Here is a 27,052-nt window from a genome sequence, read left to right as displayed (position 1 = left end):
TAATAAGAATTTTTTCTTGAACACCAAATCATGTGGCACTGAAGTCTGGAGTAACAGCTTATAGTTCAAAATATATTTACATAGAAAATAGTAACTTTATACCTTGGTGAGCATAATAGACTTCTGTCAACAACATTAAAAAGTTTCAGACCACAAACTTAAGATTAAGTTTATAATAGTGCTAAATATACTCTATAGAAGCATCAGTAACTAATAAAATGGATTCACTCTAATACTTATTAGAGCAAGATCACTGAAATAGTATGTGCTCAGCTGCATAGGGTGAATTCAGGTATATTGGGCTACTAGGCTGCTACATTAGATTTGTTTGGCCTTCCAGTGTGACATTTTCATGACACTTTTTGTCTTGTCATTGAGGACTATTATTGTGTCTGTTTTGACTCATCAGCCCATTGTGAACTTTATATTTGAGCCTGAAATGAATGACTTTATCTCACTTCACTCAGTACACACACACACACACACACACACACACACACACACACACACACACACACACACACACACACACACACACACACACACACACACACACACACACACACACACACACACACACACACACACACACACACACACACACACACAAATCTTGGTGCTGCAGTATTAGAGGGAGATTTTGCTGCAGGGGTGTGACAAGAGAGTGTAAACAGTTTTCCCCTTCATTTGCTTCGCTCTCTCTATTATCATTACAGTTGCATCGCTCCCAGGCTGATGATACTCAATTTTCATGATGGCGCTTTTAGAAAGCAGGCTCAAGTTGAATGAATTGAATAGCTGGGTTGTGTGTAGATGTGATGACACCCAAATGATCCTGATTGTAAAATCACATTCAGTTATGTAACAAGTTGTTTTCTTGGTGAAAATTTTTTATCTGATTGTCACACTAATGTGAGTGTAATGGGGTTAAGGACGGGTAAGCTGAAAATTGGCTGGTGTTGGTATGTGGAGTCATTCATTTTGCTTAACCAGCTTTGGAAATCAGTGACTAATTCTTTATACTGTATAAAAACAGATACATGATTGTGTGAATAAGAGTGAAAAGCAATGAATGATGTTCATATGTGTTCTCTTATTTGCCTATAGTCATCTTTTCCCTTTTTACATCTTGTTGAGATTCTATAGTTTATTTGGTCACACTTTAGATTAGGGTCCAATTTTCACTATCTACTAAATATTAACTTTGACTTTTGCCTCAATAAACTCCAAATTACTGCTTATTGACAGTTAGTAAGGTAGTTGTTAAGTTTAGGTATTGGGTGGATTAAAGGACGTAGAATATGGTCATGCAGAATAAGGCATTAATATGTACTTTATAAGTACTTATAAAAACAGCCAATTTCCTAGTAATATGCATGCTAATAAGCAACTAGTAGTGAGAATTGGGCCCTAAAGTGTTACTGTTTATTTTTTTTAAGGTTGTATGACTGTTGTTTTTATTCGTATAAGAGGATAGAGAAAATTTACTGGAGGAGAAGGGGAGGAGGACAGCTGCTGGAAGAATTGGTCAATGAGATGAAGTGGTGTGTGCTGCTTATATACTATGCTCGCAATGATGATTGACAGGACTGAATGTTTAGGCTCCTCCCAAACCTCATTTATCAATAATAGTGTGTAATGCTTTTAAAAATCCATTTTCTACAGTAAGACTGTCACAATCCTCAGTCAGCAGTCCTGTCACCACTGCACTACATTTCCCATGATCCTTCCTGGCTCCCACCTGCACACACTCATCAATCATCCACACCTGCCATCATTCACCTTCATCAGCTCCACTCCACTTAAGCCTGCTTCACACACTCATCAGGGTTTGCACTGAACCTGTACCTGACTTCTTACCTGCGCATTGAACTGTCCCGTCCTTTGTCTTCATCAGTCTTCCAGTGTGTCATCATCTGCATCGTCTCTTCAGCCCATCAGCCACTTCTCTTCACTATCTGCAACAAGATAAGACGTCTCATTCACATGCCTGTATCACCATCACCATCTGCAATCCAGAGAATCACCTGGTAACTTCATGTGTATTATTCAATAAACTGTTCAGACATACCTGTGTTTACAATCTTCTTATCCATGACAAAGACATTTATCAAAAATGTCTGAAAAGGTGAAATCATTGACTATTGACAATGTCAGATCATATCTGAAAATATATTATACACTCTGAGAAAATATGGCACAATATAGGCTACTGTGTTAATATGAAGATATTTTACGTATTGATTTTTTTTTACAAGTGAATTTCGCATTGCATTTTGTTGTGTTTAGGGTTAAAGGAAATGTCCGTAAACTTAACAGATAATGCTCTGGCAGACATTTGCCAGTATCTTTTCTGTTTTTCTATTTATTTTTTTCTTGCAGTGTAAATGGATAAGATTAATAATAGAGTTAATAGATAAGATTAGAAAATGAGAGAATAGTCCAATCATAAGAGACATTTTTCTTGTAATCCACATCAAACCCTCCCATATCTGTGCAGATTTACTCAAGATATTGCTTTCATTATTTAAAAAATAAAATAAATAAATAGTTACAATTCTAAAACCTATGTGTGCACGCAGACACCGATCTGCATTTTGCCACAGCCTGTGTAGTGAGCAAAGAAAGAAAGAAAGAAAGGTATTCTGAGGTGATCTGGGGTTAAACTCAGTTTCAGCATGGAGCCATATTATCCGTCAGAGCCCAACAGGCCTCAGCGCACAGAGTTCTTCTGTCCTCATGAGGGAGGGAAGCAATTTGTCATCGAGGAATTTTTTGGCATGGCCAGGGACTGAGACATTTCTCTTCTGAATGTTATTATAGCATTAAACAGTGTAGATAGAAAATGAGTTCAAAGAGTGTGGAAAGCTAGGTGACTGAGAAAGAAATTTCCTCTCTGCATTTCAGAGATGAACCTTGAGAAATCATCTCAACTTGTGCAAGATCAGATCAGTTGAGTAGGGCCACGTTTAACAACATGCACGAAGAATGGATTAATGAGCATGACAGGTTCTGATAACACTCACATACGGTTACAGAAGCATGTGCGAATCTTGTTTTACATGAACACTGATGTTGTGCATATACAGTAATATCAAGCACATTCAAATGATGATGTTTTGAATTGACTTCGTTCCTGCTGTTTGGAAAGGAAAGCAGTGCTAAAGTGTAGAATTGTTGCTGCTGAAATGTATTGGAATCAATCATCATTCAAATCAATATGGTGAATTAAATGGACTAAAGGTTGGAAAATAATTACAATGTTCTTTCTTGGTGAGATTGGCAACTGCAGATGAATTTACGCCTTTGTGGTAGGGGAGTTTTCCACAATGAGCTTTTATCATACAATGTTAATGTGTTTTTCTTGTATTGTCAGGTTTAATAATAAAATGATTTGGTTATTAATAATAAAATGAATGGTTTTTGGTGTGTATATGCACATTAATTTTAGGCTTGATATGTGAAAAGATATGAGAGAATCTTGGAGCTAATGGCACAGCTTTTATTCACAATAACAACAGAAAAACAAAACGTACATGTTTTGCATCATTTGTCTTTCCGGCACTTTTCCAGCTGTGCGCATATGTTGTGTATGCTACATACATGCTCTAGTTGGTCGATACCACTGCAGGGGCTTAAGAAGTGCTGTGAATTATTCACATGTAGCAAGCTGTTTATTAAGATGCATGCGCTTTGTGATGAATGGAGAAACAACCACGAAAATGAATGAGTGCAGGGAATGTGAACTTGAGCCTAGATTGGTGCACTGCAGCTGATTAGTGAAGTTGAAGTTAGTGTTGAAGATGCAAATCTGGCGTGTGAAAGTAAAAGTTCACAAATGGCCATAAAGCACACCATGAGGCTTTCCTCAATTTAAAAGACTATAAAGTAAGACACACTTGTACAATCCATCCAAAGCAATGGAGCTAAAGAGGCCATTAGCAATTTAATTAAGGTTGCACATCTTTGTCTATCAAACACGCACTCCTCTACAAAAATTTCTTGTAGATAACCAACACATTGCATTACACTGCAGTCCATATCCTATCAAGTGGTCATAAGAAGATGAATGTGTTTCAAGGTGGCATGAAAATGATAAGTAATTTTTAAACTGGCAGTTAATTTAGCATGCCAGTCTGAATTACCAAGCTTATAAGCCTCTTAACTGCATTAGTGCTGAAGATAATTAGTTCATAATGAAAGTGCTGTGTTCTGCTATTTACCTGTATTCTTCTTACTGTTTTATTTTATTTATGATTATGTTACTATTGTAGTATCTTTTATTGTAATGTGACTGTCACAGGATGAGGATGAAGAAGATGGATGAAGACAAATATAAACGTGATTTAATAAAACAAAAAGGCAGACAGGCATAACAGTGTGCATAACATACACAAACAGACCGAAGACATTCAGATACAACACAGTCTATTGTATAGACTGAAGACTGAAACAGAGGAACTAAATACACAGAGATGATGAAATAAATATATAAACAGGTGTGATGATTAGATGTGTGTGTGCAGGTGTGAGCCAGGAGGGATTATGGGGGAATGTGTAGCCTAGTGCACGTTGGTGACTGAGGATTGTGACAGTGACTTTCTGGAATACTTGATTCTGATTGGTCAATCATATTTGCTAATATGCTTATTCGAGTTCCTGAAACCCCCCATGCTTACACAAAACAAACCAGCAAGAGGACAAAGATGATAAATAATAAAATACATATTGCTGTTCTGTTTGACTTTAGAAACCCCAGGCGTGATAGCAGTTCTTCTTTTCATATGAGAAATACGGTTGGATGCCTCCATCATTAGCATGATTTTTTTTTAATGCCACTAAATTTGTCCCAAGGGCTTTTTTTATACAGGAGATCTGTCTGCAGTCATCTGCTATTTTCTGCCTTTCTTTCTTTTTATATTAATGGAGGAAGATGGAGACTGTGGCGTGTTCCCTTTTTGTCTCTATATTTAATGAAGTGTTCTTTTAGGCTAAGCATGTGCTATTTTATTCCCCAAATGCACAATTAAGCTGAGTTTTGTGGCGTATGGTGCTATTCTTAGCGTTGAACTTTGTATTGGTCTCTGGCTTTTGAGGAGGAGTATCAAATATGCTGACTGCACTAAAACGTGCGCGGGATGACTTCATTCATAATCAGACAGCATGAATATCATGAGGCTCTCCACAGATTATTTCTTTTATTCTTTTCATCTGCTGATACTTATAGTGTACTTATAGTGTCAGTCATGTTTTTATTTCCAGTGTTCAATTTTCACTCACTTTGCATAACCTCATACTATTTCTCAGGTATTTGTCACCGATGTTAAGGCCAAGGGTTATTTACCACACTCCGGAGGAGCAGACACCAGAGGACACCAAGAGGCAGACAACCAAAGTGAATTTAAAAGGTACGTTTTTATTTAATGGAAAGGATAAAAGCAGGGGCAGGGACGTTCGTGGCTGTAGCTTTGGTGAGATACGGGGAGGGGAGTGCTGGTAGGTACTTTTCCGTTCTTCAGGTAACTATATTCCTCTCTGGGTGGGCTCGTGGGACAGACAGTGGCTTTTCTCGTCATCAGACTCGTTGAATAAGCTTGTGGGACAGACAGTGGCTTTTCTCGCCGTCAGACTCGTTGAACAAACTCGTGGACAGACAGTGGCTTTTCTCGTCGTCAGACTCGTTGAACAAGCTCGTGGACAGACAGTGGCTTTTCTCGTCGTCAGACTCGTTGTACAAGCTCGTGGACAGACAGTGGCTTTTCTCGTCGTCAGACTCGTTGAATAAGCTTGTGGGACGAACAGTGGCTTTTCTCGCCGTCAGACTCGTTGAAATCAGCTCGTGGGACAGACAGTGGCTTTTCTCGCCGTTAGACTCGTTGAATCAGCTCGTGGGACATACAGTGGCTTTTCTCGTCGTCAGACTCGTTGAACAAGCTTGTGGGACAGACAGTGGCTTTTCTCGCCGTCAGACTCGTTGAACAAGCTCGTGGACAGACAGTGGCTTTTCTCGTCGTCAGACTCGTTGAACAAGCTCGTGGACAGACAGTGGCTTTTCTCGTCGTCAGAATCGTTGAACAAGCTCGTGGACAGACAGTGGCTTTTCTCGTCGTCAGACTCGTTGAATAAGCTCGTGGGACGAACAGTGGCTTTTCTCGTCGTCAGACTCGTTGAAATCAGCTCGTGGGACAGACAGTGGCTTTTCTCGCCGTCAGACTCGTTGAATCAGCTCGTGGGACATACAGTGGCTTTTCTCGTCGTCAGACTCCTTGAACAAGCTCGTGGACAGACAGTGGCTTTTCTCGTCGTCAGACTCGTTGAACAAGCTCGTGGACAGACAGTGGCTTTTCTCGTCGTCAGACTCGTTGAATCAGCTCGTGGGACGAACAGTGGCTTATCTCGCCGTCAGACTCGTTGGAATCAGCTCGTAGAGCGGCAGCAGATCAAACACAACAATCAGCAGACTCTCACAGGACAGCAATAGCAGTATACAGTGGCAGACGGCAGAATCTCTGTTCACATTCACAGAACAGCAATGGTGAGTACAGAATCCAACAGTTAATAACTGAGTCTTCGCTTACCACAGGGCAGCAATAGCAGAATGCAGCGGTAGACTCTTGGTTCCCAGAACAGCAATGGGGAGTATAGAATCCAACAGTTAACATGGAACACCGATCAGGCCTTAAACCTCAGCTTTCCGCACTTGTCGCCGCCCAATGTCACAGCTGCAATCCACTCGAGCACTCGTGCGGAGCTCTCCTACTGCCAGAACATTTTTTCTCTTCCCCTACTGTGCTTCAAGCCCCTCTCTTTATACTCCTTTTTCCCGGGCATGTGGTTCAATGAAGCGCTAATAATTGGCTTCAGCTGGCGCTCATTATGGTCGGCAGCCATGATGTGTAAACTCAGAGCAGGCCCGGTATTACACCGGCATTTCTTCCCCCTGGAAACAAGTCAACACATTTTTTTGGTTCCTGGTTTGTTCACCCGGTGACACCCTCCCCCACCGGATCCGTTCTAGTCCCAAGAACGGGGTCCAGACTCCCATTCTCCATACCTGGTAGGAGGTACTCCTCGGGTCTCCCGTTGGGAGTGTCGAGTTGGAATAACGGGTTCTTCCTCCCTTGGTTCAGGAGTTGGGGCTCTAGGGAACATAGCCCAACCCACCCAAGGTGGTGCAGGGGCCACAGGCGCGAGCGGCGCCTCAGCCTCTTACCGCGGATAGTTGGGAAAAGGGCGAAGCAAATTTCGGTGCAGGATTCTCACGGGGCCAGTCTTGCCCTCTGGCCGGATGGTATAGACGGGCTGTTCAGGTCTCTGTCGTTGCTATACCACTTATGGCACGGTTTCCCACCGGTCGCTGAGCTTCCCCTTCCCCTGGCGCCGGTTATCTCGCACCAGTACCCGTTCTCCGGGTAACAAGGGGGCCTCTCGGGCAGTACGGTCATACAGCCGCTTGTTCTTCTTAGCGGCCACGTCAAGGTGCTTTGACACTTTTTCATACGCAGAGTGGAGTTGGCGGTGTTGTCGGTGTACCCATTCGGTGGTGGTAGCAGGGGCCTCAGCCGCTTCTGCCCCGAGTAGCAGATCTGTGGGCAGACGCACATGTCTCCCAAACATCAGGTAAGCAGGAGCATAACCCGTAGTGCTATGGACGTTGTTATTATAAGCCTGCCCCAGGGCCGGGAGGCTATCCGTCCAATAACCCTGGTGGTCCGCATCCAGAGTCCCCAGGAAACTCAGAAGTATCTGATTGAAGCGTTCAAACCCCCCGTTTCCCTGTGGATGGTATTGGGTGGTGTGGGTCTTCCTGCATCCATACAGTTGGCATAGTTCTTGGATGACACGGGACTCGAAGTTCGGCCCTTGGTCCGAATGGAGTGTTTCGGAACATCCAAAGGGCTGGAAGACGTGCCTCCACAGAGCGCTGGCAGTGGTAGTGGCGGTCTGATCTAAGGCCGGTATGGCCCAGGCATACTTGGTGAACAAGTCAGTGACTACCAAGATGTTCTGGTAGCGATCCGTTGGACGACTCAAGGTCAAGAAGTCCATAGCCACCATATGCAACGGGGCTCTGGGCCTCACCGGAACCCTGGGGGCCCTCACGTTTCGTCGGGACTTGAACAGCGTACAGCGGGGGCATTCTTGCACATAGCTCCCTACCGATTCTTCCATCCCCCTCCAGAAAAAGTGCCGGCGCAGCAGTGACACCGTTCGTTCCTGGCCCTGATGTCCTAGCTGATCGTGGTAGGCCTGGAGCAACGGCTGGATTTGGGCTTCAGGCACCACCACCTGGTATGCCATCTCTTGGGTCCTCGAGTCCAAGACAGACCTACAGATTACTCCCTCCCGCAACTTTAATCGCTTCCAGTGTCCCAGAAGCTTCTTCAATCCCACAGGCTGTTCCCGTCGTTCATCCGTCCCAGGGATTTTGTTCCGCTCCAGGCAAGTCCGCAGGGTAGCTAACCCTTCATCCTGTTCCTGCCGCTCTCTCCATCGGTGGGGGTCCCATCCCCAACTTGCGGGTACTCCCTCCGATCGTATTCCAGGTGCCTCCACTATTCCTACCATCAGCCCTTCCTCTGATTTTGGTTCTGGGGTTCCCCCTTCCCCTGCCGGAGGTAATCGTGACAGGACATCAGCGTTTATGTGCTCGCGGCCTGGTCAATACTGCAGCCGATAGTTGAAATTGGCGAGCTGGGCCACCCACCTCTGCTCCACCGCCCCTAGCTTTGCGGTTTGGAGGTGGACCAATGGGCTGTTGTCAGTCACCACCAATACTTCAGATCCCCACAAGTAGTCCTTAAACTTCTCACACAAAGCCCACTTCAGGGCCAGCAGCTCGTTTTTAAAAGAGCTATAGTTGGCGTCATTCCGCTCTGCTGGATGGAGACTCCGGCTGGCGTAGGCGATGACCCTCTCGGTTCCGTCCTGTCGCTGGGCCAGTACGGCTCCCAGTCTGCTGTTGCTAGCGTCGGTGTAAAGTACAAAGGGTCGGGTGAAATCGGCATAAGCCAGAATGGGGGCCTGCAGCAACTCCTGCTTTATCCTCTGAAAGGCGGTCTCACACTCTGGGCTCCAAGTAATCGTGGGGGAACTCCGGCTCCGTGGAGAACCAGATCCGGCCAGCAGCTGGTTCAGGGGTTTCGCAATTTTTGAAAAGTCTTTTATGAAGCGTCTGTAGTAGCCGACGAATCCCAGGAAAGACCGCACCTGCCTGACGGTTTTTGGTGGAACCCAGCCCTGTACTGCGGACACCTTCTCCGGGTCGACAGCCACTCCCGCAGCGCTCACTCGGTGCCCCAAGAACTGAACCTCCCTCTTAAGGAGCTGGCATTTCCCTGGCTGGAGCTTCAGTCCATACCGCTCCATAGCCCGGAAGACCTGCTCCAGATGTAACAAGTGAGAGTCAAAGTCGGGGGAATAAACGATCACATCATCTAAGTACACCAGGGTGGAGTCCATCAGCTGTCCTCCCAGGCATCGCTGCATCAGCCTCTGGAAGGTCGCAGGGGCGTTGCAGAGTCCGAAGGGCATGCGATCCCACTCAAACAGGCCAAAGGGTGTGGTGAAGGCGGTCTTCTCTCGGTCTTGCTCCTCTACCTGCACCTAACAGTAGCCACTCGCCAGGTCAAGGGTGGAATACCAGGCGGCAAAGGTCAGTCCTGTAAGGGAATCCTCAATCAAGGGGCAGGGGGAAAGTATCCTTTTCCAAGAGCCCGTCTTCTTGTGGACCAGGACAATTGGGGCGGCCCATGGATTGCTGCTTTCGCGAATGACTCCATGTCCCAGCATCCCCTTTAGTAAGGCACGAACCTCTGAGTATAAAGTCGGGGGTACCGGACGTTACCGCTCTCGACTGGGTGGAGCATCTCCGGTAGGTATAGCGTGCTTGACGATGTCGGTGCACCCATAGTCCTTATCATGGGTGGAGAAGACGCATTGCCACTTGGCCAACAGACTCTGGAGTTGGCGGGTTTGTTCTTCCTGTAGGCCCTCCCCCTGCAGGGACTCACTCCGCAAATGGGTCGGCATGTTGTGCGCAGCGGGACCAGGACCAGACTCCTCCCTTGCCAGACCGACCTCGATCACCGTGGCGCTCACTTGGCAGAAGCGGACCTCCTGCTCCCCCCTCACCTGATGGGAACTCACTGGCGTAATACGGGTCAACCGTTGGTCAAACGTTGGTGACAACCGTTGATCGGGAGCTGGCGACCTGTACTCGTCGACAGTCGGTGACGACACGTTCCCACTCTCGCTTCTTGGCTACAGAAGTGGGACGAAGAGGACCAGCCGAAACAGCTTTTCCCAACAGTCCATGATTACGTTCATCCCCAACAAGGCTCGATGTTCCCCCAGACAGGAGTCCCGCACAATCACTACCCCCTTCTGTGGGATCTTGGTGCCATGGATCTCAAAGTCGGTCACCTGGTATCCAATATAGGGGATGTTCAGGTCATTCGCTCCTCGCAGGGTGAGCCAGGGGACTTCAACAGATCTCTGGACAGACTCTCGGCAAACATGGTGACCTGGGACCCTGTGACTACCAGGCACCGAACAGTAACTCCATTGACTTTAATCTCCGCGAGGGGGCAACATCCCACCAGGCCGTCTCGTGGGACTGAGCTTATAAAAGGGTCCATACGGGGGGGGGGGTCCCAACCACTTGAGTTGTAAGTGAATCAACTCGTTTCTCTTCTCATACATAGGGTGGATGATCCAAGGATTAGTGGTCTCAGAAGATGAACATGGATTCAGCGATCTTCCCAGCCATTACCATTACTGTTCTTTGCTCTGTCAACAGGATAACACACGCTGCCCACAAACACAGGTTAGTCGTACACTGGTGATGGTAAATCTTTACATGTGATTTTCTACAGAAGGTAAATCATAAAAGGGTGCCCTTAACTTTCCCTCGGTGAATCACATGAATCCTACAGCTGGTTTCCACTCTCTTCTGCCAGTCACTCTCTTTCTTCCTCCGTATAATTTTCTCACTTACTTCGTTGCGTTGCTGTTCGTGGTATCTAAAAGACTCACTTAATGAGCATGCCTCAGGGGACCCAACATGGAACACCGATCAGGCCTTAAACCTCAGCTTTCCGCACTTGCCGCCGCCCACTGTCACTGCTGCAATCCACTCGAACACTCGTGCGGAGCTCTCCTACTGCCAGAACATTTTTTCTCTTCCCCTACTGTGCTTCAAGCCCCTCTCTTTATACTCCTTTTTCCCGGGCATGTGGTTCAATGAAGCGCTAATAATTGGCTTCAGCTGGCGCTCATTATGGTCGGCAGCCATGATGTGTAAACCCAGAGCCGGCCCGGTGTTACACCGGCATTTCTTCCCCCTGGAAACAAGTCAACAAATTTTTTTGGTTCCTGGTTTGTTCACCCGGTGACATATTCACTTTGTATTTAATTTATACAATACATTAAATGTTATACTAGATGATCATGAGTGTTCGATTCATTCAGGTGTCAGATGAACAAAGTGAGTCAGCGTAAACTTTGTCCTCGTTTATCTTTTAAGAGATTTGACTCTGTGACTTTTTTTTTTGTCAATTATAATAATCAGTTAATAATCATTTTATGTATTTAGCTCTGTTCTTTTACCAGCCAATCAACTTGAGGGACACAATTTTAGAACCACTTATCTAGAGAGACAATGACAGGAAAGATACAGGTAATATCGTTACTTTGTTTTGTTCAGTTGTATTATGTTTGCTTAAAATGTAAGGACCCCTTTTAAAAACCTGCAGAGTAGCAACTTCATCTATAAAACGTTTTTAATTGCAACATGTTCCTGGATCAACATGTTGATTCTGGAACAAAATTCCATTCAACCAATCAGGAGCATTGCATCCAGCATGAAACAAATTGAGTAAAGAAAAAAATACATTATACAAGAGAATTATACAACAGAGAAAACATTCCTGATATAAAGCCTCTTTGAGTGAATTGCCATTGTTCTCTTTTTAAAATAAATATGATGTGCACATCACCAGGCCAAAACAGGCCAAAAACTAAAATATAACTCAAAAAGGGTAAAATTACTAAAATAATCACACAGGTAAGTAAAATAATCACACAGGTAAGTAAAATAACATTAAATTGGAGTGAAAATATAGACATAAAAGCAATAATTACAATATAGTTTAAATAAGATTATTAGGAGTCAGAGAAGCCAACCTCTTCAAAGCTGTTAACAATGCAAAAGGGAAGAGGAGGAGACAGAACAGGAAATGATGTTGGTTCGTGACATCACAACAATTAAAGAGGAAAGCACTCATTTCAATCAGACCATTATATCAGGTATATTTAAATGAACAATTTTGTGTGAATTATAATAGACAATACGTTGTCATAATACATATTACATATTTAACATAATGCATAATACATATTTAACAGTATAGTTTTTATACCTGTTACATCAGGACGTGCATTAAAGGGTTAGTTCACCCAAAATTAGATTTCTGTCATAAATTACTCGCCCTCATGTCATTTTAAACCCGTAAGACATTCGTTCATCTTCGGAACACAAATTAATATATTTTTGTTGAAATCAGAGAGCTTTCTGAACCAGCCATAAGCAGCAACGTCATTGCAACTTTCAAGTCTGTTCACGTAGTAAACACAGAGCAGCGCTTTGGGGGTCTACGTCAGAACGCCAGCTCATTATTGGTCAGCTCCTGCGTCAGCAGCACACGCACTCTCAAGTGAACAGCGTCAGCCAATAATGAGCCGGCGTTCTGACGGAGAATCCAGAAGCGCTGCTGCTGTGTTTACTACGTGATCAGCGTAGCAGATTGACATGTAGGAGAAGAGATTGTTTTAATAAAGTTGTTATTTTTGTTTTTGTGCACAAAATGTATTCTCGTCACTTCATAACATTAAGGTTGAACCACTGTAGTCACATGGACTATTTTAACAATGTCTTTACTACCTTTTTGGGCCTTGAAAGTTACAATGAAGTTGATGCCTATGGCTGGTTCAGAAAGCGCTCTGATTTCACCAAAATCTTAATTTGTTTTCTGAAGATAAACGAAGGTCTTATGGGATTGGAATGCACAAGGGTGAGTAATTAATGTCAGAAATTTCATTTGTTGGTGAACTAAGCCTTTAAATGATATCAGGACACCCAAACATTAAACTTCATTTAAGCATTCTCATGTTCTTTCAAACCTGTATGGCTTTCTTTCTTTTGTGGAACACACAAGAATATATTTTTGATATTTTTGAGCCCCATTGGCTTTCATTGTATGTCATGACACTGAAAAATTCTTCAAAATATAATTTTGTGTTACACAGAAGCCATAAAGTTTTGGAATGACATGATCATGAGTGAATGATGACATCATTTTTGGATGAAAATTCACACAAAAAACGAACAAAATAGCCAAATAAAGTGACTTGTCAAATTAACCGAGCAAAAATTGACATGAGCTTCAGTAAATATTTGCTCAAGCTTACAAATACCCCTAAAATTACCCTTGTTTTATTGTTTGTTTGTTTGGCTCACAGAGTGTTTTAACAGTTCCATGGAAAAGAAATCACCACATTGATTTTCCTGCTGAGTATAAGGAACCATTATATCCTGTCTACACCCTAGAGTTTCCTGTCAGATCTCCACTGTTCTGTTGACTTTGACAGTGTTTTCTCATGGTGTCATGCCAGAACTAGGTTTGGTTTGCCTGGCCGGTGCATTTCTGTCAGTTTATCAGAGTTTAATGTCCAGTGAGAAAAGGTCTTCATCACTTCAGTATAGAGTTTGATGTTTTAATCTAATCTAAATATAATTATTGAATGCCAGTTTGATTTGAGTTTACCCCTAGAAATTTCCATTTCATTTGATTTCCAGTTCAGTTCCATGTTTTAATTAGCATTTTAATTTTCTTACATATGTAAATATTGAAATGATTGTCAGTAAAACAGATCATCTTCAGTGTGTAATACTGTAATTGAATGGTAAGACTGTAAATAAGTCTGAAAATGAGATGTTTCCTATAAACTAGATAAGGACCTTCCTGTCAAAGGTTAGACGGGGTCACTTGTGATTAGAAAAGCCCCTGTGATCAATTCTTCTGATTAAACGCAGCCACAGTAAGCATTTTTGGGGTATTTTAGGCAATCAGCTCCGCATTTAACTAAAGGAAAACATCTTGTCATTATTGACTGACTCTTTAGAGATATTTGGCCATTAAGGGTCTTCTGAGCTTGTCATAAGTTTTTAGGGCAGTGGTTCTCAAACTTTTTTGGTCAGGCCTCCCCTTAACCCTTTAAAAACATTCCAAAATATAACAGTAAAGGAGAATATAGACCAGAACATAACTTTCAATTTAAATAAACAAAAAATGTAAATATTTCAGTGATGCTTTGTATGAATGGTATATAATCATTGGCTGCACGGGGCTTTTTTGATAACGACCTCAGCTTCTTGTACATCTTCTCGCTGGAATATTGTAGCGAAGTGGGACGTTCACAATAGCAGCTTGTGATTCCGCCTGCGGAAGAGGTGCAACGACTGACCCCCACCGCAAGCTGTACCTGTGCGCCCCCTTGAGAACCACTGTTTTAGGGTATGAGGTAATTCTGTACTCAACTGTGGCCACGGCTGCAGATATTTGTGAACTTTCTCGATTTGCTTTCATATGCAGTTTGGGTCACACCATGAGCAAATATAATTTTTTTCATCTGTAATATGGATGAATGTGACAGCTGTTGCTAGGCACATTTTCTCATATTTTCAGCAACACTGGTTATGTAGGTGTTTCAAGTCTTGTCAACACACTGGTGACCTTCTCCATCTACATTCTTATTCTCTGGTGTCACAGAAACTGTTGCCGGGCAACAGAGGTGCAGTGTGCCTCTCTAAACAATGCTGGACTTTATCCAGTCCCCCAAATCCAGGCTGACTCTTGCACTGCCCGGTGAAAATGAAACCTTTTGCTGAGCCCACCCCCCTTCTACCTCTGAAAAAGAGGAAGAGAGAGGGCTTCCTTCTCCGGAGCAATGAAAGTCTCCTTTCTGTTCCCTCAGGTATGTGCTAATGGGGCTCTCTGACATTAGAGCCCATTCATGTGCTGTACATTAGCTGCAAGGATCTTCTGAGAATGGACATATTTTGATATATATATTTTAGTCTGATGATCTTTCATATCTTTGTTAAAGAAATCAGATAATACTTTACAGTAAGGATTAATAATTAATACATTAGATATCATGAACAATACTATTCCTCAAAATGTATTAATCTACATTAATATTTCTACATAATATGAATACACTATTGCTATAAAAGTTTGGGGTTGGTAATTTTTTAAAATATTTTTGTAAAGTCTCTTATGCTCATCAATGCTTCATTTATTTAATCAAAAAATATAGTAAAAACAGTAAATCTGTAAAATATTACAATTTAAAATATTTTATATTTTAATATAATGTATAATGCAATGTATCTTTTTGATGGCAAAGCTGAATTTTCATTAGCCGTTACTCCAGTCTTCAGTGTCTCACGATCCTTTAGAAATCATATGCTGATCTGCTGCTCAAGAAATATTTCTTATTGTTGAAGCAGTTGTGCTGTGATTCATTTTTTTTACAGGATGCTTGATTTTTTTTGAAAACATGATAAATTTCCCCCCACAATTGATTAAAAAGAAAGAAAAGTAAAAAGAAAGAAAGCATTTAATTACTATAAAAATATTTTGTAATATTAAAAATGTCTTGACTGTCTCCTTTGATCAATTCAATGCATTCTTGCAGAATAAAAGTATTAGTTTATTTCCAAAAACATATCTAATGCATACCATTAACAAAATGAAATCAAGTGCACTTAAATCTAATGTAAAAAACCACGACAAAATATTGCTCTGTTTTGATTAAATAAGTTTATTTTGATCAGTTACATATAGGGTGTATATCCCTGTGGGAGCATCACAGTAAACGTCCTAGATACTTTTCTTCTTTATAATCACACTTGCTCTAAAAAATAAAATCAACTTTTAGTTTCTGCTTGACATCAGAAATAGGTACATTTTTACAGAATTCTTGTATGACAAGAAAATGTGCAATCTGAAATACTCAATTCTCACGATTCAGCAATTAAAACGATCTCATAAAACTTCTCATTAGCATAGGGTTTTGCTGATAAAATGAACTTGGCCGTACAAATATTAAGCCAGCCGTTCATCCGATCTAGATCACCGTGAGCGCTGCCTTTCAACAAACAAATAAACAAGTCATATAATCAGCATGTAAAATAACTTTGAAAAGCTATAGCCAGGCAGTGAATGGGTAATAACCCCTCAAAGCTAGCACTTAAAATGCCAGTGTAGAACTATTGGATTAGACAGTAAGAGAAAACCCCCTGATCAGCACATTATTCACACACTCAGTTGCTTGTGCAAAATAAATCAATTATCAGTTCATTGGTCTAACTAACATGTTGGTACACAATACATATCCTATTAAGTGTAAATCATGCTGTGTGTTTGTGTGAACCAGTAAAATAATCGGCTCCTGTGAAAACAGTTCTCTGAGATGAACAACTGAGACATTCTTCAAATGGTGATGAGGAGGAATTTTCAAAGAAAATTAAACAAAAACAAAACTGTACATAGTATATATGACAATATTTGTCCCTTATACCATCTTATCATCAAGGGTAGCAAACAGAAACATAATAATAAATACATTGCATCAAAGCCGTTTACAATATATTAAAATCGCTGCATAATAGTTAATCTTTATAGTGTTTATATATATATATATAAAACTCATATTTGTAAAAAGAAAGAAAATGACATCAGTAAAAGAATAATAACAACAGTAATAATACAAAAGCTTCATTAAGATAAATTTGCATGTGTAAACACATTGGATTGGACAGAATCACATTCAAAGGCTTTTCACCTGACATGATGAAAGCTAAGAGGATATGACTGGCAAACAGGGACGGTAATTTCACATGACATGTCAAGTCAGACCTTCAAAACACAGATTAGCTTTTTCCCCCACTTCAATCTATAGGCAAGGTGCCTCTGTGAGAACAGATTTACACCTGAACGGCTTCAGATACAGACGGATTTGGTAACACAAGGTTCCAGAAAAGTGACAGTGGTGTGTGTGAGTGTGTGTATGTGTGTATATATGTGTGTGTGCGTGCTGAGTGAATCTGGCTAAATGTGAGAATATACAAATTATTGCCACTGTGAAAGCTATCATTTTTGTCAATCTTCTTTTAAATTGCATATATTACAAACTATAAGTCAAACCACACAGGCCAATAACAGCGAAAACTGATTTTTCTCCAATTGTATTTCTTCATATCCAAGACTACTCAGTGAAAAGCAAAGTGCTTTTCTTAGCATATGCAACATATTCAAATATCTGATTTCTGAAACTTCAACAAACTTCAACAAAATTCACAGAATCAACAAAAAAGCAATCCAGACTTAGCTTAACCAGAGAGTTAGATTTCTCCCATTTTGAAGCCGGATGGATTGCAGTGTAGGTAATTAACTTGGCTGCGATACACTTTCATCCTGTCTCGCTCTTCTTTTCCAGTAAAGGGATATGTAAATCCAAATGAGCAAGGTAAGCCAACATACAAAGACTTTCATTCTTATAGACTGAGCTTGTGAATCTTATCCACAGTTAAAATGAAGGTTTGCCTGTCTGGATGGGTAACCCGGCACTGTGGACGGAATTCCGCACAGTAAAACACTAGATAAGTGACGATAACCTTGGCTTTGTTCACTTTTTACATTTTTTTTTAACATTTCTGCTCCCCTCTTGGGCATACTATGCGATTTATCCTGGCAGACTGTTCAGTAAAGTTCAGTATGAAAGCATTTACATTATGTTTCTTCATTATAAAAAGATATTTACAATCCAGTGTCCCTTTCAGCTATTTATGAAGTCCCTCCAGTTTCAGTTGTAAACACACACAGTCAGAGCAAGAAGAGAAAGATAATGATTGATGTGTCATGCGTGACTGCATGATGTCACTCACACTGCAATAAAATGGTAAGTGCTAAGAAAAGGAACGGAAAATACATTTAATAATAAGCAAAAAAATAATCTTTATAAAAGAAAAGTGACCGGGGACCAGACCTGCGCCTCAGCCAGATTTCTTAAGGCACGACTCACCAAGTAGTTTATGGGATGTGAGTGATTCCTTCAGTTCTGCATTTACTGATTTTTGGCGTATTGGTGAGCCCCTGTTGGCTGTGAGTATCATTGGTACTGGTCCCCATTAGGAATGTGATGTTATGGCACTTGGTGCAGATCGACAGGCAGCGTGACAGGACGGGAGTGTGTGTCTGTGCTGTGTTCAGTAGTATGGCACTGAGCGCGCTAGCGCACCCTCATCTAAACACCCACCAGAGCCCACATGGCTCTTTATATACATCATTGATAGCTGCACACCAGCTGCTGATTGGCAGACCTCTTGCCAGCTGAAGGTTTACTGGGGCAAGCAAGGTACGACTCGAATTCAGAATGGCCTTCACAGAATGGAACGAAAAAGCAGAGATGATAATGATAGCGGTAATCTTAAGAGTATGCTGAGTGTGCGTATAGCGAGTTAGCTGCAAGTTTTATTCCTTCTGTTTTTCCCTCCACCCGTCCATATTTTAATTCCACTTTTTCTTCATTGCAGCAGCCCCTTCTCATTTGGTAACCTGAGGGAATGAAAAAGAGAAAGAGGTGTCAGTCTCTGGCTGTTTGTAGTTATTGAATAAAATTTGGAGCAATAACATCGTAGTCTCTGGGTTCCCTACAGGATGTTTCATTTTAATTATTATAACTCAGTACCAAATGAGCCAACTGTCTGGTGCTGCTGGTGAAGTAAACTACCCCCCAACCCCCTTACCACCACACACACACACACACACACACACACACACACACACACACACACACACACACACACACACACACACACACACTTTTTCTCAGCTCTGTAAGCTTCCCACAAGTGCCCCACTGACACCCCAATATGTGTCTGTCACAAACTTGACAATTATTTTATTTAGTCTCAATTTATTATGGTAGCATGAGGAAATGCAGAGAACTCGAAGATATTTGGCTAATGCAACGTAACAAAACATGTTAAATACTAGGGTATCATGCTTAGATAATCACATCCCCGACGTTTACAGAGCATCCAGGGTCCTGCTTGGGATTTGTCTATCATTATGCCACAAATAATCTGGCCTAGAAGCTCCTCTACTATTAAACAAATCATTGTGGACGATTAATGGATTTGCTCTTTTAAACCAGGGGTTTTCAAGACCAAGACTATTTTAAAATACATTAAAATAAAAACAGTCAATTTAAATAATATCTCACAATATTACAGTTTTTACTGTAGTATTCTTTAAAAAAAAAATCAGTCTTGGTGAGCATTAAAAAAAAAACTTTTAAATAGTATTGCACTTAACTCTCAGTTCATTTTGAATAGATTAGGTATTAGAGTAAGGAAATCCAACCATGTTAAACTCAGCCTAAAGGGTGAATGGTTGAAAGACAAGGAAAAGGAAAGACAAGCTTTTTATTGAAAAGACTCTCCATTTTGTTGTATCATGCTACTATTTGTCCACTAGATTTAAGCACTCACTATGCAAGATCTCTTAAGTGTTTAGCACATCCTCCATCTGCTATATAATCCAAGGGCAATGGTCCATTTCTTTCTCCTTCATCTCTCATTTGCTCTCTCTACGATCTTCTCTTTACATTGGTTGCAGGCCCTTCCTGTCTGAAATCTTCTGCCTTCATCAAGCCTAATATCACAATAGTGATTTTTCCCGTACTCCCACTCCCGCTGTCACATCACCGTGCCTCCTCGCAATTCCTTTTCTAATATCGCGTGTGTGGGTGTCCGTCTGTTATGTAACTCGGTGGTTTCCTCTCCACTTGGGGCTTTGACCCCTATTGATTAGAGAACTTTTCCCATTTATATAAGTGACTTAGGCAATATGTCTTGTCATCACATTTATGCTAATATATGTGCCTCTGACAGGCTAACCCTCAAGGCCATGGTTTGCGCTTCGTCCAACCAGAGATGTCTTATTGATTTCCTGTTAAACTTCAGCCTGTTTAAGCTGTTAACCTAATGAGGAGCAGTAGTTTTGCTAATTAGAATGTGGAGGGTGTAGTAGAAGAGTAAAACAGCTAACTTGGGACAGCCTGTCTGCATTACAAAAATACATTACCACATTTAACGGTCACAATCCGCCCTCTCAATCGAATATTTGGGGGACTAGTTATTTTTAGTGTACAGCTCCCACACACATTGTCCTCCACCTAAAAAACTGGCAACCAGAGAAACTTTTTTCCTGATGTTGTTTTCTTTCTCTTTCTTTTGATGCTTTGCTGTTCTTTTAGGGCATACAGAGTCATGGTAATTATACAAACAGGCTCATAACAGTGTGTGAGAGGCTGATAAGAGAAAGAGGGGAAGGGGGCAGGAACAGTGGTTTGAAGAGGAGCCAAATTTGAGATTATTAATAATTAAAATAACCTGGTCACCCATTCTATTCTATTCACTGATATTATGATACTCAGTTACTTTAATGTGTAAAACAAAGTTGGTATATCTCCTCTTACAGTACTGAATAACTTCTTATAAATCAGCTTGAACCATTGTATTCTGCATTTAAAAGATCAACAGGATAACAGTTGTGTAACCTGGAGTGTTTGTTGGAGGCTTGCAGGAATTTGAGGTCTTACCTTAACTGTGGGCAGTTATCGGGAAAGCTGGTTTACTCTGCTGTTTGGAAAATTAAAGGGAAAAAAGAAACAGAATAATGAGGGGAAGTTTGTGTAGATATTTGTGCAATGTTTTTCATAATTGTACACTCACATGAGCAGGATCTCACATGAACAAAATATTTTCATTTGTGTTCCAAAGATGAACAAAAGTCTTAATGGTTTGAAATGATATGAGTGTGAGTAATTTCATTTTTGGGTGAACTAACCCTTTAATGTAATTTGAAGGGTTGTCAAAGTTAACATGGTAACTATGATTTGATATTTTGATTTCTAAAAATTGGTTGAAAATACTTTTTTTTCCCAGTCCTATTAAACGATATCCTAATCCTGCTAACTTGTAATTTCATTCACTCTATTGGAAATCTCAATGGGGATACTTCATAGCAGTGTGATTGTCTTCCCTACAGGCTCCATGTGCTTTAACACAGTTCAGGGATGCTTATATCTTCAGTACATCCCCATGGACACTATGCCAACTGAAGCCAGGCGGCAAAATATATGAAACAAATGCGTGTGTGTGTGTATTTTGCATGACTGCCTATGTTCACGGTGTTTTCCCCTGTGCTATAAATGGCTCCCCCTCAGCCCAAAACAGCTAACAACCTAGAAATAAAGTACTCTTCAAGCTCAATATATATTCCTCCGCTCCAGTGAACGCCTTTCATTTTCTATGTTGCATCTATAAATAGAGGAAGACAAGCGAGTATGCTACATTGAAGTAGCAAGATATATGTGAATAAAGAACTACTGAGCCTGAAACAGCACAGTTAAAATGCTATTTTTAGGCTCGATTGAAGCTTGTGATGATGCAATGCTTATGAAAAACTGTGAGAAGGGTGTTATGCAAGAGTATTGGTTGGAAATGTTTAGGCTCATGACGGCTGGATATAAGCTTATAGTTTATTCTGCATCCACAAACATAACTGCTTTAATTTGTAGCTTCTGCTTTTAGCATGCACAACATTGCAATTCATTACATGACATATAAAGCTGCAAATGCAATTCAGTGACTATTTGAGTGACTATTTCAGTAACTATATGATGGCTACATAAGGTGTGGTAAAACTCCTGTATAATCTACAAACTGCTTTGAATGTCTTTAAAGAAACGCCTTCACTTGTTATATTTACTCTAGAATAAATATGTAAAAATAAAATAAAAACACCCTTAAATTAAACTTAAAAGTCAAGTTTTATTTTCAATGTTAAATGGTTTTGTCATTTTTTTTACATCTGAAGTGACGGTTTTAGTTTTTTGAATGTTAAAATACTTTCCTTTATCCTATTTTAATATGCAGGGATAATAAGTTAGTCATTCATAGGTTTATTTCCCTGGAAAAAACACTGTGGTGCTTCAAAACATTGCTGTTTATTTGAGTGTCCGACCAGTAAGATTGGCTCAACCAATTGGGTTGGGCAGATATATCTGTTTGACTGACTTACAGCAGAAGTAGGAAGTGTTTAGGGAAAACTACTTAGAAATTTGTCAGTTATACATTATTTTGTTTGACACTACACTTTTGAACATGGTCACTGTGTTTTCAGTTGAGATTTATTCATTGTTAAGATTGATTTATTCAAGACCTCTATCTCTGGTTTCAAGTACACTATTTGTATTCCACTACTTATGATATATAGCAGGAAAAAGAAAATTAAATAATCTTGTTAAGTAGCTCCATGTGAAAGATGACTATAATGATTAATCTGCCTGTTGTAATAGATGGCGAGACAAGAAGAAAAGTCAACCTCCTTAGACATCTCTAAGACCTATCGTGGGAAGATCTTCCGCAGAAACCCAACATACCACCCTGCCTAAAAATGTCATCAAGCAGACAGAAAGGAAGTCATTTTTGAGTGGCAACACACACAGGAAATCCACTTGATAAAAGACGTCCGCAAAAAGGAAAATGAGTCGCAAAGTTTGAGTATCATGTTTGTCTTTACCTTTTAAGGGAACGGGACTCTTCCATGACTAAACCAGCTAATGTTTATAATAAAGGTCTGTTTTAAAATGTCTATGTGCAAATATACATAGGGCATATATACTATAAACATATATAGTATCTCATAATGGCTTATGAATGACATGTTAAAATAGAATTACATGTCTGGGTAGCTTGAATGGCCGAAGACAACTTTGAGGTTTATGTTCAATTCCTCTCATGTCGCCATGACTGTTTTTACTGGACAAAGGCTTGCAAACACTTTCTCTAAATGCTATATTCAAAAACTTGCATAGCTTGTCTTGGCCCAATGCTGGTGTACTGAAATAACATTTATATTGAAATCTCTCTTATAACGGATTAATGATTTGAGTAAGGGAAGCAATTGATCTTCTAAATGTCATCTGTAGTCCATGTGATGTGTCATTACCCCCTTGGCAGATCACTTATGCAGAGTGTCTTTGTTTGATAATACGTCTAGATCTCTGTCCATCTATCCAGCTCGTTCATCCTCACGAATTAACTATCCACCTGAGGCTATTCACCAGGCACACAAAAATGGCCAAGGCTACCAAAATCACCATGACAACCGCTATTCTCTGGATTGTCATTGTCAGTGGAGGAAATGAGAAATGATAGTCCCATTTAGGAATGTAAAGTGAGGACCCTTGAAACGGAAGCACCTCGATGCCATTAGAACAATGACTTAAAAGATTAGACTGAATTACTGTTAGCTATCAAGGTTATGAGGCTTAGGCACTCACTGTGTCTCCGCTTTGTCACGATCGTCGAGGAAGAAAAGGGCGGTGGCGAGGAAGAAAATCCCCCCCAGAACGATGACAAAGGGACAGAGCATGAGGGCATATCCCAAGCTCAGGAACTGCCATAAATCTGACGTAGCGTAGCTCTCCTGCAGGGAGTCTGATATCTGTAGGAACACATAGAGACAAAAACAAAAGAGAACTCATTAGCAAACAAAGGAAAAAGTCTGCCATGAGCCATCAGCGACATTAATGCAATAATTAACTTTCTAATATTGTCTTCAAGAGCTGTGCTGTCAATCAGTTACTGGGTGAACACTTAATCCTTGTGTTAACTTGTCTTAAGCTATTGGAAACTGTTCAATAGTAAGTCAATAAATCTATAAAAAGACAATTATAATTAATTAAACTATTGATTCAGATAAGGAGGCATTTTGTTTGTTTCAATTTATCATAATCTAATTACATTTTATGCTGTTTGTTCCCTTAAGATTCAATCAGTCAGCAGTCAGCAATGTCTTAATGTTAAAGACCACACGACATATTTCCTATGTAACATTAGAGAGGGATATTGTCATTGCATTTGATTGTACAAAAATAGTACAAATAGTGAAGTGCAGGATGCATGAGTCAGCAATATTTTTGTTCCATTTTCCTGGAAGACCATTTTAAATGCATACATCTGCTAAAATGAAATTTTTCAACTTATATGAGCACACTAGCATATTGACTAAAGAACACAAAACTCAACTTTACGACAAAACCCACTATTTTATAACAGACCTGTGAACAAAAACCAAAGTGACGTTTCTAGTGCTAATGCTTTGTTCTAGTCATTCTAGTGTATTATATTTTTTTCATTTTTACATAAAGACACTGACAACAGCATTAAAATGATGTTTTAGCATTGCTCCTCATCTGACTCACTTTAGCATGGCTAATCTGTTAGCATCAGCACTAGTGTGCGAGTCTCATGGGTCAGGTAGGAATGCTGACACTAAAAGGTGTATGAGTGGGTGCTGACAGTGAGGTCTGTGCATGTGTTCAGACCACACTCCTGTATATGTGTATATCTCAGCTTTTATGATGCCAAACATTAATGTTGAACTATTTCTACTGCTAAAAATAGGGCTGAAGTTGAACATTTGTGGTGCGTATATAATGAGTGTTTTTTGTTTTTTTTTGCGAACGAAAAAGAGGGTAGATTGCAGCTGATAGCCTATTTTCATAGATAATTACACCACCCATTATGCTTAAGGCATAGATTCACTCACAGGTACTATGAATGTTTTTACATCAGTTAGAGTGAAATGGAGCATTACCAGGTATTTAGGAAATGTTATTCATTCACAGGTCTAGTGCACATATTGTTCACTTTTTAGAGGAAAGTGTTGTCTGCCTGCCACATGTATAATGTCTGGAAAAACTATAGTGTCACTGCCCAGTGTCAAAGTTCCTGTGGTTTTTCTCTAAAAACTGTTCTTATTTTTATTGTTCAAAGCTGGCAGGTTTTTGTACGTTTTCTGTTTGTTTTTTACGACAGAAGTACGTCACAGCAACCATCACACTAGCTTGCCAGACCTCCGGAGTGAAAATGTCAAGTAACTGTTGATGTATGACTCGGCCCTTCATTGCTGGATCTGACAGGACAGAATGCCCACACACTTCCTCTGAAGATGTACCCACTATCTTAGAGGTAACTGAGAAGATCATTGTATTGACAGAGAGCAACTGAGTCATGTGAACTAACCATACATGAAAAGTTACAAAACATGTGGCAGCATTATAACCACACTTGAGTGAACTTTTAGCACTCTTGAAGCTCAAACAGTACAGCACACTGCTAGCAACAGCAATATAATGGAGTTAATTCCCCTTGAATTTACATTTATTCATGTAGCATAAACTCTTATCCAGTGCAAAAGGGAATTTGATAAAATGCACAAACTTGATAAAATATACATGGGCTATTCAATAGTTTGGGGTCAGTAAGAAGAATTTATATTTTTATTAAGCAAGGATGCATTAAATTAATCAAAAGTGACATGTAATGTTATAAAATATTTCTATTTCAAACAAATGCTGTTCTTTGAACTTTCTATGTCAAGCCATTAAATCAATAATGTGCAAGACGTGGTTCAAATACCAAATGATGGAGAGATAAAAAAAAATATATATATAAACAATATACAGGCAGATTAGACACACTTCTTACCTCCTGCTGTGTGCTTATGACACACTCTTGCAGAATATTGATGTGTATGTGGGAGATAGATAAAGTGCAAACACATTGCAAATGCACTTTTGTTGTAAGAGGTTGAAAGTGATAATGGAATAAGTGAACAATGGGTCTGAACCCTGAGCCCTACATGACATGGGGCTCCGAACCTGTCAAAAGCACGCACAGGAGTTACTGTTTAGCTTGGATCAACTCCAGTGTCTCCTGTTCAGAATGCCAGGAATGTCTACAGGAGTCGGAAGTCTAGGAACCACAGCATGCTTTTTCCGGAGTTAAGACGAATGATGAATTTTATGCTGCACTGTGATCGGTTTGCCTTTGTTTTGTTAACATGAACAAGAGTGGAAATGGGAAAAGGGAGTTGGAGCCAGGGTCAGCGTACAAAATCATAGAACAAAATGGCACAGGGCAGCGTAGCTTATTGTTGCACACCAGTGTTTAAGAGACCGTAGGGGACACTTGTAGATGTATGTAGCCTTGAAGCCTTGAATGAGCTTATGACTGGCATATATACCAACATAATGTCTCCCGAGGAAAGGTATTACTGGAAAGAAACGCAGATCAGGAAGAATGGGAAACCTTCAGAGGGATTTTGTGTAATTCTGAACTCAAAAAAAAAAAGCCAAAAAAAAAAAAAAACACTGTCCCAAATACTCAATACCAAATACTCAATACTGAACAGTATATACTTGTAGCAGGAGGCACTGCAGTTCACTGCCCTGAGAGTGAAACATTCTTACCAGGCCAATGAGGTACGGGCTCCCAGCATCCCCTAGTAAATGTGACGTGAAGCCCTGGAAAGCAACAGCAGTGGCTCTTCTGGTCGGTATGACAACATACTGGAGAAAGAAAAGAGGTGATAGGAAAACAGCAGTGAGAATCACATGAAAACAAAACAGGGAAACAAAAGTACCATGAGTGCTCATTTAAACAGACACTGTCAGAGCGCTTTACACTGACCCAGGCTGACTGGAGTTTAAGTATGCAGTAAGACCTTAGCTGACTCAACTTCATGACAGAGTGCATGTAAGGTAGTTTTAAAGATTTAGCAAGAAAAGCTGTTTACAGCTTCTCTCTTCTCTAACTCACTTACTTCTTTCACACAAAAACATCCGAACTGAAAATGTTATTCCGTTTTATTTTCCATGAGTGGCATTTCCATTAAGTGCAATCAAAAGCAGCAATTTTGTCTTGGGCCCCACCCAGGCTATACCAAACCTCGTACTCATGCATCCCACCATTCAAAATAAGAAACTAGCCTGAGAAGATGACCATTTTGTTACAGTTAAAGGCTTTAAAGTTTCCACTCAACCCAGCAGATAAATACAGGCTTTC

At 40.6% G+C, this 27,052-nt stretch overlaps 1 protein-coding gene across 3 annotated transcripts in view; it reads right to left on the bottom strand.

The window, feature by feature from the left end:
• Nucleotides 1–15,870: 15,870 nt before the first annotated feature.
• The window catches only part of spns2 (SPNS lysolipid transporter 2, sphingosine-1-phosphate), a 78,227-nt gene continuing 67,045 nt past the window's right edge, over nucleotides 15,871–27,052 (bottom strand). The window contains exons 10-13 of one of the 3 annotated variants that reach the window (XM_077240827.1): nucleotides 26,458–26,556; nucleotides 23,482–23,645; nucleotides 20,734–20,773; nucleotides 15,871–18,683 (exon numbers count right to left, since the gene is read on the bottom strand). In XM_077240827.1, the coding sequence (XP_077096942.1) occupies nucleotides 20,749–20,773; nucleotides 23,482–23,645; nucleotides 26,458–26,556 (288 nt within the window). In that variant the 3' untranslated portion in view covers nucleotides 15,871–18,683; nucleotides 20,734–20,748. The remainder of the gene's footprint in view (nucleotides 18,684–20,733; nucleotides 20,774–23,481; nucleotides 23,646–26,457; nucleotides 26,557–27,052) is intronic. The other 2 variants (XM_077240828.1, XM_077240826.1) reach the window with 2 other exon arrangements.

Source organism: Siphateles boraxobius, unplaced genomic scaffold, assembly GCF_051911475.1.
Source record: "Siphateles boraxobius isolate OS27281-9 unplaced genomic scaffold, OSU_SipBor_1 24, whole genome shotgun sequence".
Classification (NCBI taxonomy): Eukaryota; Metazoa; Chordata; class Actinopteri; order Cypriniformes; family Leuciscidae; genus Siphateles; species Siphateles boraxobius.
Note: the sequence above shows the minus strand (reverse complement) of the source record. Positions and strands in the feature narration are given on the sequence as shown.